We start from the raw sequence: 13,422 nt of genomic DNA, 5'->3' as shown, positions 1-13,422 counted from the left end.
TGTAAAAAAATATAATATACTCCCCCCGCAGGCCCGGTCCTGACATTTTGAGGGCCCTAGGCAAAATAAGGGATTTGGGCCCCTTCCAAAATAATACGTCTTTAACTGAAATAATATCTTTTTTTTTTTGTGAAATCCATTATATTGTTGAATTCAAATCAATAAAAACTTACTATATCTCCATTGCAGGATCCTAGAATTTCAAAATCCGGCTCTAGTCGATTTCTTGAAATATTTCAATAAAATAAATACTCACTTAATTACAAAATAATTAATATGGGTAAAGAGATATTTTTTTGAAAATAAAGGTTCATTTTGAGCATATAAAAATATCAATTAATTTTGTCTTCATTAAAATGCTTATCTATTTTAAAACTTATAAACCCATAGTCCATCAAATAAGCATTTTTTTGCTCACATATAGTTATACACTAGTGGAAAAAGGCTTATTTGCATCCCCGCATTTGCCACGCCATTCTAAACATGTGACGCAAATGACAATTTTTAGCATAAAATTTAGTCATTTGCGTCGCAGCTTTGTTAAACTGCGACGCAAATGACTCTAGGATGCCCCCCAGAGTCATTTGCGTCGCAGATTAGTAAAACTGCGACGCAATTAACTCAATCAAGTGCGTCGCAGATTTACTAATCTGCGACGCAAATGACTCTGGGGGGCATCCTAGAGTCATTTGCGTCGCAGTTTAGTAATTCTGCGACGCAAATGATGTTTTGTATTTTTTCTAAAATGCGATATTCCACAGCGCGCGACCTAAATTGAAACCCAATTGCAAAAGCTTCACCCCTCACTGCTTCAATTCCTTCCTCCAACTTCCTCGGCCTTCCTCGTCCTCCGCCGTCAACCTCGTCCTCCGCCGTCAACCTCCGTCTTCCTCGACCTGCTGTTCGTCTTCCTGCCGCGTCAACCTCCTCTTCGCACAGCTCATTGTCCTCCAACTTCCTGCTCGTCGCCGCCCCCTGATCGTCGTTCAACCCCCGGCCTCTTCACAGGTCACTGTCGCCGCTGCTTGCTAACGCCGTCGGCTGCCACGCCGCTGGCCCTCCTCTCTTCAATTGCTCCATCGATTAATTAGGTACATTTAAATTTTATTTTGTGGATATTATTTAATTGAATTTTAATTGTGCATTTTAATTATAATTGTGGATATTATGTTTGAATTTTAATGGTACATTTTAGTTGAATTTTAAGATTGAATTTTAATTGTGGATATTATTTAATTGAATTTTAATTGTGCACATTTAAGATTTAGGTTTTGTTGAATTTTAATTGTAGTTTTTGGTGAATTGTAATAGTTGGTTTTGTTGAAATTATTTGTTTATTACAATTAGGTTTTGTTGAATTAAGGTTATGAAATGAATTTTTGGGTTTGTTTAGGTTTATGAGATGGTTTGTGTAGGTTATGAAATGATGTTTTGGGTTTGCTACAAAATTCGGGTTTGTGAATTTGTGATGTGAAATGAATTGTACTATGGGAACTTGTTATTAGTTATGGTAGATTTTGTTGGAAGCCATGGATTTATAATGATATGAATAGCCTAGTTTATATTCTAACCTTTGACAAAATTTGGTCATATTGTTTTATCTTTAGTGGTTGAAAATGGATCGGAGTTGGATGTATGGTAGTAAACGATTTTCTACAAGGTTCTTACAAGGGATTCAAGAGTTCATTAAGGTTGCCTTGAAACATCAATCAGAACATGAATCAAGTTTAATTCTGTGTCCTTGTTGTGATTGCAATAATTCAAGGGGGTATCGGGATATTGATGATATTGTTGATCACATAGTTCGTCGCGGTTTTAAGGGTAACTACACGACGTGGACATGGCATGGTGAGAGCATAGATCATGGGGCAAGTTCTAGTATGCCGAGCTCGAGTCAGCATAATCATTGTGATAATGGTGATGATAATGAAATTGAGGATGATATTGGTGTTGAAAGTGAGGAAGAAGAGGAGAAAGATAGGATAGATGATATGATGCATGATGTGGAAGACCATCATTTCGTTGAGCGTCCCCATATGTATGATAGTATAATCAAAGCTTCCGCAACACCATTATATCCTGGTTCTACACAAACTGTACTTGGTGCCGTCATCGAATATTTCAACTTAAAGGTGGAAAACGGTTGGACCAACAAGAGTTTTTCACAGTTTTTGGAGGCCACGTCTGGTAATCTTCCTGAAGGAAACAAACTTCCAAGGTCTAACTATGAGGCCCAGAAGCTTATGTGTCCTTTGGGTATGGATTATGAGAAGATACACGCGTGTCCAAATGATTGCGTGTTGTATCGAAAGCAGTATGCAAATCTGCATGAGTGTCCAAGATGCGGATTGTCCCGTTACAAGATCGTGGAGAATGATGCAACATCAACTAAGAAGAAACCTTCTCCGGCTAAGGTGCTTTGGTATCTTCCAATTATACCAAGATTTAAGCGCCTTTTCTCAGAAGAGAAAACTGCAAAACTCTTGAGGTGGCATGCCGAGGGGAGGAAGAAAGATGGGTTAATGAGGCATCCTGCTGATTCTCCACAATGGAGGAACATTGATCGAAAGCACAAGGTCTTTAGGGAAGAAGTTCGGAATCTCAGGCTTGGTCTTTGCACGGATGGAATGAACCCATTTGGGACACTTAGTACCCAATATAGCACTTGGCCGGTTCTTCTCACCATATACAATTTGCCTCCTTGGTTATGCATGAAGCGTAGATACATCATGTTGTCGCTCTTAATCTCTGGGCCTAAACAACCCGGAAATGACATAGATGTGTATCTAGAGCCACTCATTGAAGATTTGAAATTGTTGTGGGATGAAGGGGTGTTGATGTTTGATGCATACACCAAAACCAATTTCACTTTACGTGCCATGATTTTTTGTACGATAAATGATTTCCCGGCTTATGGAAATTTGTCAGGGTATTCTGTAAAGGGAAAGAAGGCATGTCCAGTTTGTCATGATGATTTGGTCTCGAGGCGCCTAAAATTTTGTGGGAAAGATGTGTACATGGATTACCGGATGTATCTTCCTGAAGATCATCCATTTCGAAAAGAGAAGGAAGCTTTTAATGGAGAATTGGAGATGAGAGAAGCTCCTGCCCCCTTATGTGCGTGTGAGGTTTATGAACGGGTTAAAGACATTGAGACAGAGTTTGGTAAGCCTTATAAAGGTCAGCCAAGTGGTGGTTACAAGAAGAGGTCTATCTTTTGGGATCTCCCATATTGGAGAGATTTGGAAGTTAGGCATTGTTTGGATGTAATGCATATTGAGAAAAATGTTTGTGATGCCATTGTTGGGACATTGTTGAATATGCAAGGGAAAACGAAGGATGGGCCTAAAGTTAGACAAGATATGGCTGCTATGGGTCGCTCCGAGTTGGCACCTCAAGAAAGGGGAAAACGCTGGTACCTTCCCCCAGCTTGTTTCACCTTGTCTAAAAAGGAGAAAGTTAGCTTTTGTGAGTCTTTGCATGGCTTAAAGGTCCCTGCCGGTTACTCTTCAAATTTTCGTAGACTTGTGTCCATGTCTGACTTGAAATTAGTTGGAATGAAATCTCATGATTGTCACGTGTTGATGCAACAATTGCTGCCGGTTGCAATTCGAGGGATATTGCCGCCACAAGTGAGGTATACCATTACAAGATTGTGTTTCTTTTTCAACACAATTTGTAGCAAGGTGATCAATCCAACAATACTGGATGATTTGCAGGCTGATGTACTTGAGACCATGTGTCGGTTTGAAAAGTATTTTCCGCCATCATTCTTTGACATGATGCCTCATTTGATTATTCATCTTGTTCGTGAAATTAAGCTTTGTGGGCCAGTTTGTATGAGGTACATGTATCCCTTTGAACGGGAAATGGGTACCTTGAAAAATAGAGTGATGAATCCGGCCAAACCTGAAGCTAGTATTGTCCAACGAACCGTCGCGGAGGAAGTTGCTGCATGGGTTTCTCAATATATGGCACGTTTGAAAGAAGTTGGAGTACCAAAGTCTAGACATGATGGGAGACTTGGGGGTCAAGGTACAATTGGCAAGAAAAGGATATCAATCAGTTCTAAAATGATGTGTAAGGTTGAGCTGATTGTGGTGCAAAGTCTTAGTGAAGTCCATCCATACGTGGCTGAGCACATGAACTTTCTTAGAGAGCAATATCCTTCAAAAAATGGTCCTCAACTGATAAAAGAGCATAATCGTTCATTCCTCACATGGTTCAAGCGTCGAGTGATGGATCAATTTTCCGACACGCCTAATGAGGTATCTGACATGGTGAGATGGTTGGCATATGGTCCTAAATGTCAAGTCATATCTTATGAGGGGTACGACATCAATGGCTATTCTTTTTACACGAAGCGACAAGATGACAAAACGACGATGCAAAATAGTGGTGTTACGGCAATATGTTTGTCTTCAGAGTATGCTAGTGTAAAAGATAGAACACTTGTAGATAAGACGAACTCTTACTATGGAGTCATTGAAGAAATATTAGAGTTGGAATATAAGTATTTTAAGATTCCTCTATTCCGGTGCAAGTGGGTTGATATTAGTCGCGGTGTCAAAAAGGATGAACATGGGTACCTGACACTTGTAAACTTTAGTCGAGTTGGGCATCTTGCAGATCCTTTCATATTAGCATCACAGGCAAAACAAATCTTTTACATGGTTGACCCTGCCGATCGTAGTTGGTCAGTTGTTCTGGAAGGCAAAAGAAGAATACTTGGCGTTGAGGATGTAGATGATGAAGAAGAGTATGATGAGCAGTTTAATGAGATTCCACCTTCCTCCTGGCATATCCCTCAAATGATTGACGATGTTGACATGAGTTATACACGCCGAGATCATGATGAAGGATTTTATGTTGAAAAAGAGAAATAGTGAGATAGGTACTATTTTGGCAACTATTTTTTCACCAAGTTAATTTGTAGATTAGTTAAAAGTTGGGTTCGAAAATGTCATTTTTGCCTAAATATGTACTATAACGACCCAATTACCCTTAAATGTGGAATAATAGATTAGTACGAGGCTTAGAAAGTTATAACTATGCATATGAGACATGTAATAAGTTTGAAAACATTCCTTAGGTTCTTTGGTTCAAAGTTGGGTTCGAAAATGTCATTTTTGCCTAAATATGTACTATAACGACCCAATTACCCTTAAATGTGGAATAATAGATTAGTACGAGGCTTAGAAAGTTATAACTATGCATATGAGACATGTAATAAGTTTGAAAACATTCCTTAGGTTCTTTGGTTCAAAGTTGGGTTCGAAAATGTCATTTTTGCCTAAATATGTACTATAACGACCCAATTACCCTTAAATGTGGAATAATAGATTATTACGAGGCTTAGAAAGTTATAACTATGCATATGAGACATGTAATAAGTTTGAAAACATTCCTTAGGTTCTTTGGTTCAAAGTTGGGTTCGAAAATGTCATTTTTGCCTAAATATGTACTATAACGACCCAATTACCCTTAAATGTGGAATAATAGATTAGTACGAGGCTTAGAAAGTTATAACTATGCATATGAGACATGTAATAAGTTTGAAAACATTCCTTAGGTTCTTTGGTTCAAAGTTGGGTTCGAAAATGTCATTTTTGCCTAAATATGTACTATAACGACCCAATTACCCTTAAATGTGGAATAATAGATTATTACGAGGCTTAGAAAGTTATAACTATGCATATGAGACATGTAATAAGTTTGAAAACATTCCTTAGGTTCTTTGGTTCAAAGTTGGGTTCGAAAATGTCATTTTTGCCTAAATATGTACTATAACGACCCCATTACCCTTAAATGTGGAATAATAGATTAGTACGAGGCTTAGAAAGTTATAACTATGCATATGAGACATGTAATAAGTTTGAAAACATTCCTTAGGTTCTTTGGTTCAAAGTTGGGTTCGAAAATGTCATTTTTGCCTAAATATGTACTATAACGACCCAATTACCCTTAAATGTGGAATAATAGATTATTACGAGGCTTAGAAAGTTATAACTATGCATATGAGACATGTAATAAGTTTGAAAACATTCCTTAGGTTCTTTGGTTCAAAGTTGGGTTCGAAAACGTCATTTTTGCCTAAATATGTACTATAACGACCCAATTACCCTTAAATGTGGAATAATAGATTATTACGAGGCTTAGAAAGTTATAACTATGCATATGAGACATGTAATAAGTTTGAAAACATTCCTTAGGTTCTTTGGTTAAAAGTTGGGTTCGAAAATGTCATTTTTGCCTAAATATGTACTATAACGACCCAATTACCCTTAAATGTGGAATAATAGATTAGTACGAGGCTTAGAAAGTTATAACTATGCATATGAGACATGTAATAAGTTTGAAAACATTCCTTAGGTTCTTTGGTTCAAAGTTGGGTTCGAAAATGTCATTTTTGCCTAAATATGTACTATAACGACCCAATTACCCTTAAATGTGGAATAATAGATTAGTACGAGGCTTAGAAAGTTATAACTATGCATATGAGACATGTAATAATTTTGAAAACATTCCTTAGGTTCTTTGGTTCAAAGTTGGGTTCGAAAATGTCATTTTTGCCTAAATATGTACTATAACGACCCAATTACCCTTAAATGTGGAATAATAGATTATTACGAGGCTTAGAAAGTTATAACTATGCATATGAGACATGTAATAAGTTTGAAAACATTCCTTAGGTTCTTTGGTTAAAAGTTGGGTTCGAAAATGTCATTTTTGCCTAAATATGTACTATAACGACCCAATTACCCTTAAATGTGGAATAATAGATTAGTACGAGGCTTAGAAAGTTATAACTATGCATATGAGACATGTAATAAGTTTGAAAACATTCCTTAGGTTCTTTGGTTCAAAGTTGGGTTCGAAAATGTCATTTTTGCCTAAATATGTACTATAACGACCCAATTACCCTTAAATGTGGAATAATAGATTATTACGAGGCTTAGAAAGTTATAACTATGCATATGAGACATGTAATAAGTTTGAAAACATTCCTTAGGTTCTTTGGTTCAAAGTTGGGTTCGAAAACGTCATTTTTGCCTAAATATGTACTATAACGACCCAATTACCCTTAAATGTGGAATAATAGATTATTACGAGGCTTAGAAAGTTATAACTATGCATATGAGACATGTAATAAGTTTGAAAACATTCCTTAGGTTCTTTGGTTAAAAGTTGGGTTCGAAAATGTCATTTTTGCCTAAATATGTACTATAACGACCCAATTACCCTTAAATGTGGAATAATAGATTAGTACGAGGCTTAGAAAGTTATAACTATGCATATGAGACATGTAATAAGTTTGAAAACATTCCTTAGGTTCTTTGGTTCAAAGTTGGGTTCGAAAATGTCATTTTTGCCTAAATATGTACTATAACGACCCAATTACCCTTAAATGTGGAATAATAGATTATTACGAGGCTTAGAAAGTTATAACTATGCATATGAGACATGTAATAAGTTTGAAAACATTCCTTAGGTTCTTTGGTTCAAAGTTGGGTTCGAAAACGTCATTTCAGGAGCTTGGTTGTGCTTTCTTTGTTGCTTAATCTTTAAAGAACAGTCTGTTTTTGGGTGGGTTTGTGGACCAAAATTTTGCATATTCAAATTCATTCCCCAGCATTTGTACAGAACTGATCCGAACTGACCAGTTCTATGCACTGATCTGCACAGCTCAGATCAGAACTGTGCAGATCAGTGCACAGAACTGGGCAGAACTGATCAGTTCTGTGCACTGATCTGCATAGTTCTGATCTGAGCTGTGCAGATCAGTGCACAGAACTGGTCAGCTCTGATCAGTTCTGTGCACTGATCTGCACAGCTCAGATCAGAACTGTGCAGATCAGTGCACAGAACTGATCAGAACTGACCAGTTCTATGCACTGATCTGCACAGTTCTGATCTGAGCTGTGCAGATCAGTGCACAGAACTGATCAGAACTGACCAGTTCTGTGCACTGATTTGCACAGTTCTGATCTGAGCTGTGCAGATCAGTGCACAGAACTGGTCAGCTCTGATCAGTTCTGTGCACTGATCTGCACAGTTCTGATCTGAGCTGTGCAGATCAGTGCACAGAACTGATCAGTTCTGACCAGTTCTGTGCACTGATCTGCACAGTTCTGATCTGAGCTGTGCAGATCAGTGCACAGAACTGATCAGAACTTTATTTTTATTTTAAAATCCTGCTTTTGAAGGTATGTAATTTTAATGATTTTCCAATGCAGTAGCGTCAGGCATGGATGAAGATCAACACGCAAATTCAGGTCCTTCTAACAAATCACCAAATCAAGTGCCCCAAAAGCAAAAAAAGAAGCCAAGAGGCCCTACAAAAGGAATAAAATATGCCCGGGGTTCCAAGAAAAATTGAATGGGATCACTTGGACCGACCCACAGGGAAATGGGCAACGGATTACAAGAATCACATTGGCGAGATAAGTCGCGCAAAGGTTTCAATATTGATCAGAACCTGGGAAGATGTTTCACAAGGAATAAAAGACACTTTGTGGGAAGACGTCAAGGTAACCGGTTTTATTTTGGAAATTCAGTTGTACATATCTACGTGTCTTTTTCATGTGCTAAAAGACTTTCTTGTTCCTTTTCTTTTTCTTTCATTTAGAGAGAATTTCATATCACAGATGAATCTAAGAAAGAAGTTGTCTTAAAGAGTTGTGATAAGCGTTGGAGGGAATTCAAATCAAGATTGGCGACTGGTTGGATTCGGGGTACAAGGAAAAGGCCAAAAGATGAAAAGATGCCATATGATTTGTATAGTTATATAACTAAGGATATATGGAAGGAATTTGTGAAGATACGTACCTCCGAAGAAGCTGAGGTATAAAAATTATTCTTATTTAAAGTCTTGTTATAATCTAAGTTTTATTTTGTTGTAATAATTTCTTTTACCCCCCTAAAATTAGGAAATAAGTGAGAAAGCAAGACAAAGTCAATCTTTCAACATATATCCTCATCATATGGGACAGAAATCATATGCTGAAATGACAAGTGAATGGCAGAGAAAAGGGTACATTCCCTCAGTTTCTTCGTCATCTGAAGGTTCCTCTGCGTCTACAATTTCTTCAAGTTTGCCGAGTAGGACATGTTTATGGCTTCTTGCAAGATCGAAACCAGATGAGAAAGGAAATCCTTACTTGCCGGATGAGGGCACACAAAAGGTCAAAGAAAATATTGTAAGTTCATTTAACAATTTTGCGTAATGTTGTGATTCCTCTAATTTCATATATGTTCTTAAATATGAAACCAAGTGTTGAACTTTTCTCAAAACCATTTGATTTCATGTAGGATGAATGGAAAAGGAAACAAGATGAAGGGGAATTTGTTCCCAAAAGTGCACGAGATGATGTCTTATCTCGTGCACTTGGTAAGACTAAAGAAGGGAGACCACTAACATTTGGTGGTGGAGTAGGCATCAAAGCTGTGTGGGGGACCGGAGAGCGGCGTAGCTTTCGACGGTATGGAGATGCGGAGATGGAGGAAATGGAAGCAAGAGTGACCAAAAGGGTCAAAGATGAGACAATACAAGAGATGAACTCCAAGATGGATGCCATGGTCATGGAGAAATTTATCACATTTGCTAAAGAACTTGGTGTCCAAATACCAAGCCATATGAGGATAGACGCAAATGTTCATAGTAGTTGTCGTTCCGGGGGTTTAGATCCATTTGCCGACATTACGGTATGATAATTTGTGTTTTTTCAAGTACTTTGTTTCTAGTTAATTCTATTGAACTTTTCTAACATGTTACATTGTATTTGCGTTATTGTTCAAAATAAATAATAAGGAACCTGTCCCGTGCCATCTATACCTGAACATAGGCTCGGAGAAAGTCTTTGTTGCCTATGGTACCATATGTCCAGAGTTGCTCCTTGATCACCACAACGACGTCACGTCCGATAACGTGAAAGTGAGCGTTGATGATTTTGAGCCCGCGTACAAAGAAGCTCCCGTCCCCGTGCCTTCTCAATATATTAAGAAACTTGCTCAAGCTCATGGTACCTTCACTCAGTGGCCAAAACATTTGGTGTCGCTTACGAATGAGGAGGTAACTAACATATGCATGATAATTTGAAGTAGAACTATTATACCATGTATGCTCACTAATATGTATATCGTTATTTGAAAATCATACCTCAGGTAAACAAGCCTACAAGTAAAGAGCCTAAAGGGAAAGGGAACAAAGGGAAAGAGATAGTGGTTGGGGGAAGTGGAACAAAAGCGTCCAACACTAAATCAAAAACCTATTTCCTTGAAAATTATAAAGTGCAAAATTTGAGTGGTAAGTGCAATGTGATGAAAACTATGATGTTGGGATTAAAAGAAGGGGAGCACGTTAAGGTACATTGCACTAAAAGGACATTCAATATGGAAAAGGACTTTGAAATTAGTGTCACCGTTGAAGACACCGATCAACTTCTCTCGGGAGCATGGCTCAATATATCAATAATACAAGTTTTTGCTACGTGAGTTACCTAAATTCATATTTTGCCCCTAAATTTGATTTTTATGATTGTCTTAACGTTCTTACACTCTATATTATAGGGCTTTGAGTGAGTTGTGTTTTCACGATGATTGTCACCCCAATAGTATTGGATTCATGTGCCCGGAGATGATCTCGGCCACCATGTTAAAGTCCGATGCAGATCGAATTCTATTGTACATCACGAGGTCCATGAGTGCACTTAGTTCTAAGACATTCATCTTATGTCCATACTACGAAAAGTATGAAAATTACTTTGAACTTCGTTTTTAATTGATTGTTATAAATTTAACTTTTTTTTTCTAACTACATACGTTTATTGTTTGTATGTAGGAGTCACTGGATGCTTTTAGTTCTTTGCTTGTCTAAACGTGAGGTCTACATATTTGATTCTCAACAGAAGAAGAGAAATTTGATGATTAAGGAGCCACTAAACAAGTAAGTAAAGTATGCATATGAAAATGCCATTTTTGCCAAAATTTTTGCCTTAGGTTCTTTAGTTCAAAGTTGGGTTCGAAAACATCATTTTTGCCTAAAAATGACCTAGGACGACCCAAATAGCCTTAAATGTGAAATAATAGATTGTAAAGGGACTTAGAAAGTTATAACTATGCATATGAGACGTGTAATAAGTTTGAAAACATTCCTTAGGTTCTTTGGTTCAAAGTTGGGTTCGAAAACATCATTTTTGCCTAAAAATGACCTAGGACGACCCAAATAGCCTTAAATGTGAAATAATAGATTGTAAAGGGACTTAGAAAGTTATAACTATGCATATGAGACGTGTAATAAGTTTGAAAACATTCCTTAGGTTCTTTGGTTCAAAGTTGGGTTCGAAAACATCATTTTTGCCTAAAAATGACCTAGGACGACCCAAATAGCCTTAAATGTGAAATAATAGATTGTAAAGGGCCTTAGAAAGTTATAACTATGCATATGAGACGTGTAATAAGTTTGAAAACATTCCTTAGGTTCTTTGGTTCAAAGTTGGGTTCGAAAACATCATTTTTGCCTAAAAATGACCTAGGACGACCCAATTAGCCTTAAATGTGAAATAATAGATTGTAAAGGGACTTAGAAAGTTATAACTATGCATATGAGACGTGTAATAAGTTTGAAAACATTCCTTAGGTTCTTTGGTTCAAAGTTGGGTTCGAAAACATCATTTTTGCCTAAAAATGACCTAGGACGACCCAAATAGCCTTAAATGTGAAATAATAGATTGTAAAGGGCCTTAGAAAGTTATAACTATGCATATGAGACGTGTAATAAGTTTGAAAACATTCCTTAGGTTCTTTGGTTCAAAGTTGGGTTCGAAAACATCATTTTTGCCTAAAAATGACCTAGGACGACCCAATTAGCCTTAAATGTGAAATAATAGATTGTAAAGGGACTTAGAAAGTTATAACTATGCATATGAGACGTGTAATAAGTTTGAAAACATTCCTTAGGTTCTTTGGTTCAAAGTTGGGTTCGAAAACATCATTTTTGCCTAAAAATGACCTAGGACGACCCAAATAGCCTTAAATGTGAAATAATAGATTGTAAAGGGCCTTAGAAAGTTATAACTATGCATATGAGACGTGTAATAAGTTTGAAAACATTCCTTAGGTTCTTTGGTTCAAAGTTGGGTTCGAAAACATCATTTTTGCCTAAAAATGACCTAGAACGACCCAATTAGCCTTAAATGTGACTACTACGTATATAATTGTATTTACATGTGTAAATAAAGTATATAATTGCACTTACATGTAAAATATTCTTTGCATTTACATGTGTAAACAAAGTATATATAATTGCATATTTTATCGAATGTGTAGTGCTTTTCGGAGTTACAAGAGACTAGGTGGACAATCTAAGGGAACTAAATTAACATGGATTCCAGCACAGGTATATATATATATAATTAGTTTATTATTTACCTAAGAAATAAGTTTTTCAAAATTATAACATACAATGTGATAGAAATTTTACTTGTGTTATTTATTTTAATGCATTTAGTGTGCTCAACAACCGGGATCACTAGATTGTGGCTACTACGTCATGCGTTTTATGTACGACATAATAATGAATCATGGTAATAGTCAAGATCTTACTAAGGTATGTTCTCATAAACTACGTACTTTATATAATAAATTGAAGTACACAAAACTATTATATTGATCAATCGTTGATAAATTGAATTATTTACACTTTTTTAGGATTTTTCAAGAACATTGCCCTATTCACCGGAGGAGATTAATGAGGTGAAAGATTTTTGGGCAGATTACTTCATGAACAATGTCGAATTTTTAGCTTAATTTGTAATATGAACTTGATCTCTAGCTAGCTACGTACCTTTGTTGTAATAATTTTATGTTTGTTGTAACATGTTGGTTGATCGATCTATGACGAATTTAATTGCCTTTTATTGGGAACGTTAATTACGTTGTAAAGTTTAGTGACAGGTATTAATTATAAATGTATTCCCGGTATTGGGAATGAAGCGTCTAATTTCAAAGACGATCATGTCGGAATTTCCAACTAAAATATTAAAAAACGAATATTTTTTTAAAAAAAATAAGTCATTTGCAACGCACGTTAGCTCAATGTGCGAGGCAAATGACTTAATTTTTTGGCGCTAAAATTGTCATTTGCAACGCACATTTAGCTAATGTGCGTTGCAAATGACTTTTCAGCACCATGCCTAAAAAGCTATTTGCGTCGCACATTTAGCTAATGTGCGACGCAAATAACTTTTCAGGCATGGTGCTGAAAAGTCATTTGCAACGCACATTAGCTAAATGTGCGTTGCAAATGAACCTTATTTGCGTCGCACATTTAGCTAATGTGCGTTGCAAATGACTTTCAGCACCATGCCTGAAAAGTTATTTGCGTCGCACATTAGCTAAATGTGCGACGCAAATAAGGTTCAT

General features: G+C 36.7%; 1 protein-coding gene across 1 annotated transcript; it reads left to right on the top strand.

The window, feature by feature from the left end:
* Nucleotides 1-10,183: 10,183 nt before the first annotated feature.
* LOC130461874 (ubiquitin-like-specific protease 1) lies at nt 10,184-12,825 on the top strand. The gene is made up of 6 exons (XM_056830136.1): nt 10,184-10,490; nt 10,570-10,749; nt 10,841-10,945; nt 12,328-12,397; nt 12,509-12,607; nt 12,709-12,825. Exons 1-6 carry the CDS (start codon nt 10,321-10,323, stop codon nt 12,805-12,807), a joined length of 723 nt encoding a protein of 240 aa, XP_056686114.1. The 5' UTR covers nt 10,184-10,320; the 3' UTR covers nt 12,808-12,825.
* Nucleotides 12,826-13,422: the final 597 nt, after the last annotated feature.

The sequence above is a fragment of the Spinacia oleracea genome, chromosome 5, assembly GCF_020520425.1.
Source record: "Spinacia oleracea cultivar Varoflay chromosome 5, BTI_SOV_V1, whole genome shotgun sequence".
NCBI classification, from domain to species: Eukaryota; Viridiplantae; Streptophyta; class Magnoliopsida; order Caryophyllales; family Amaranthaceae; genus Spinacia; species Spinacia oleracea.
This window is presented reverse-complemented; position numbering and strand designations above follow the sequence as displayed.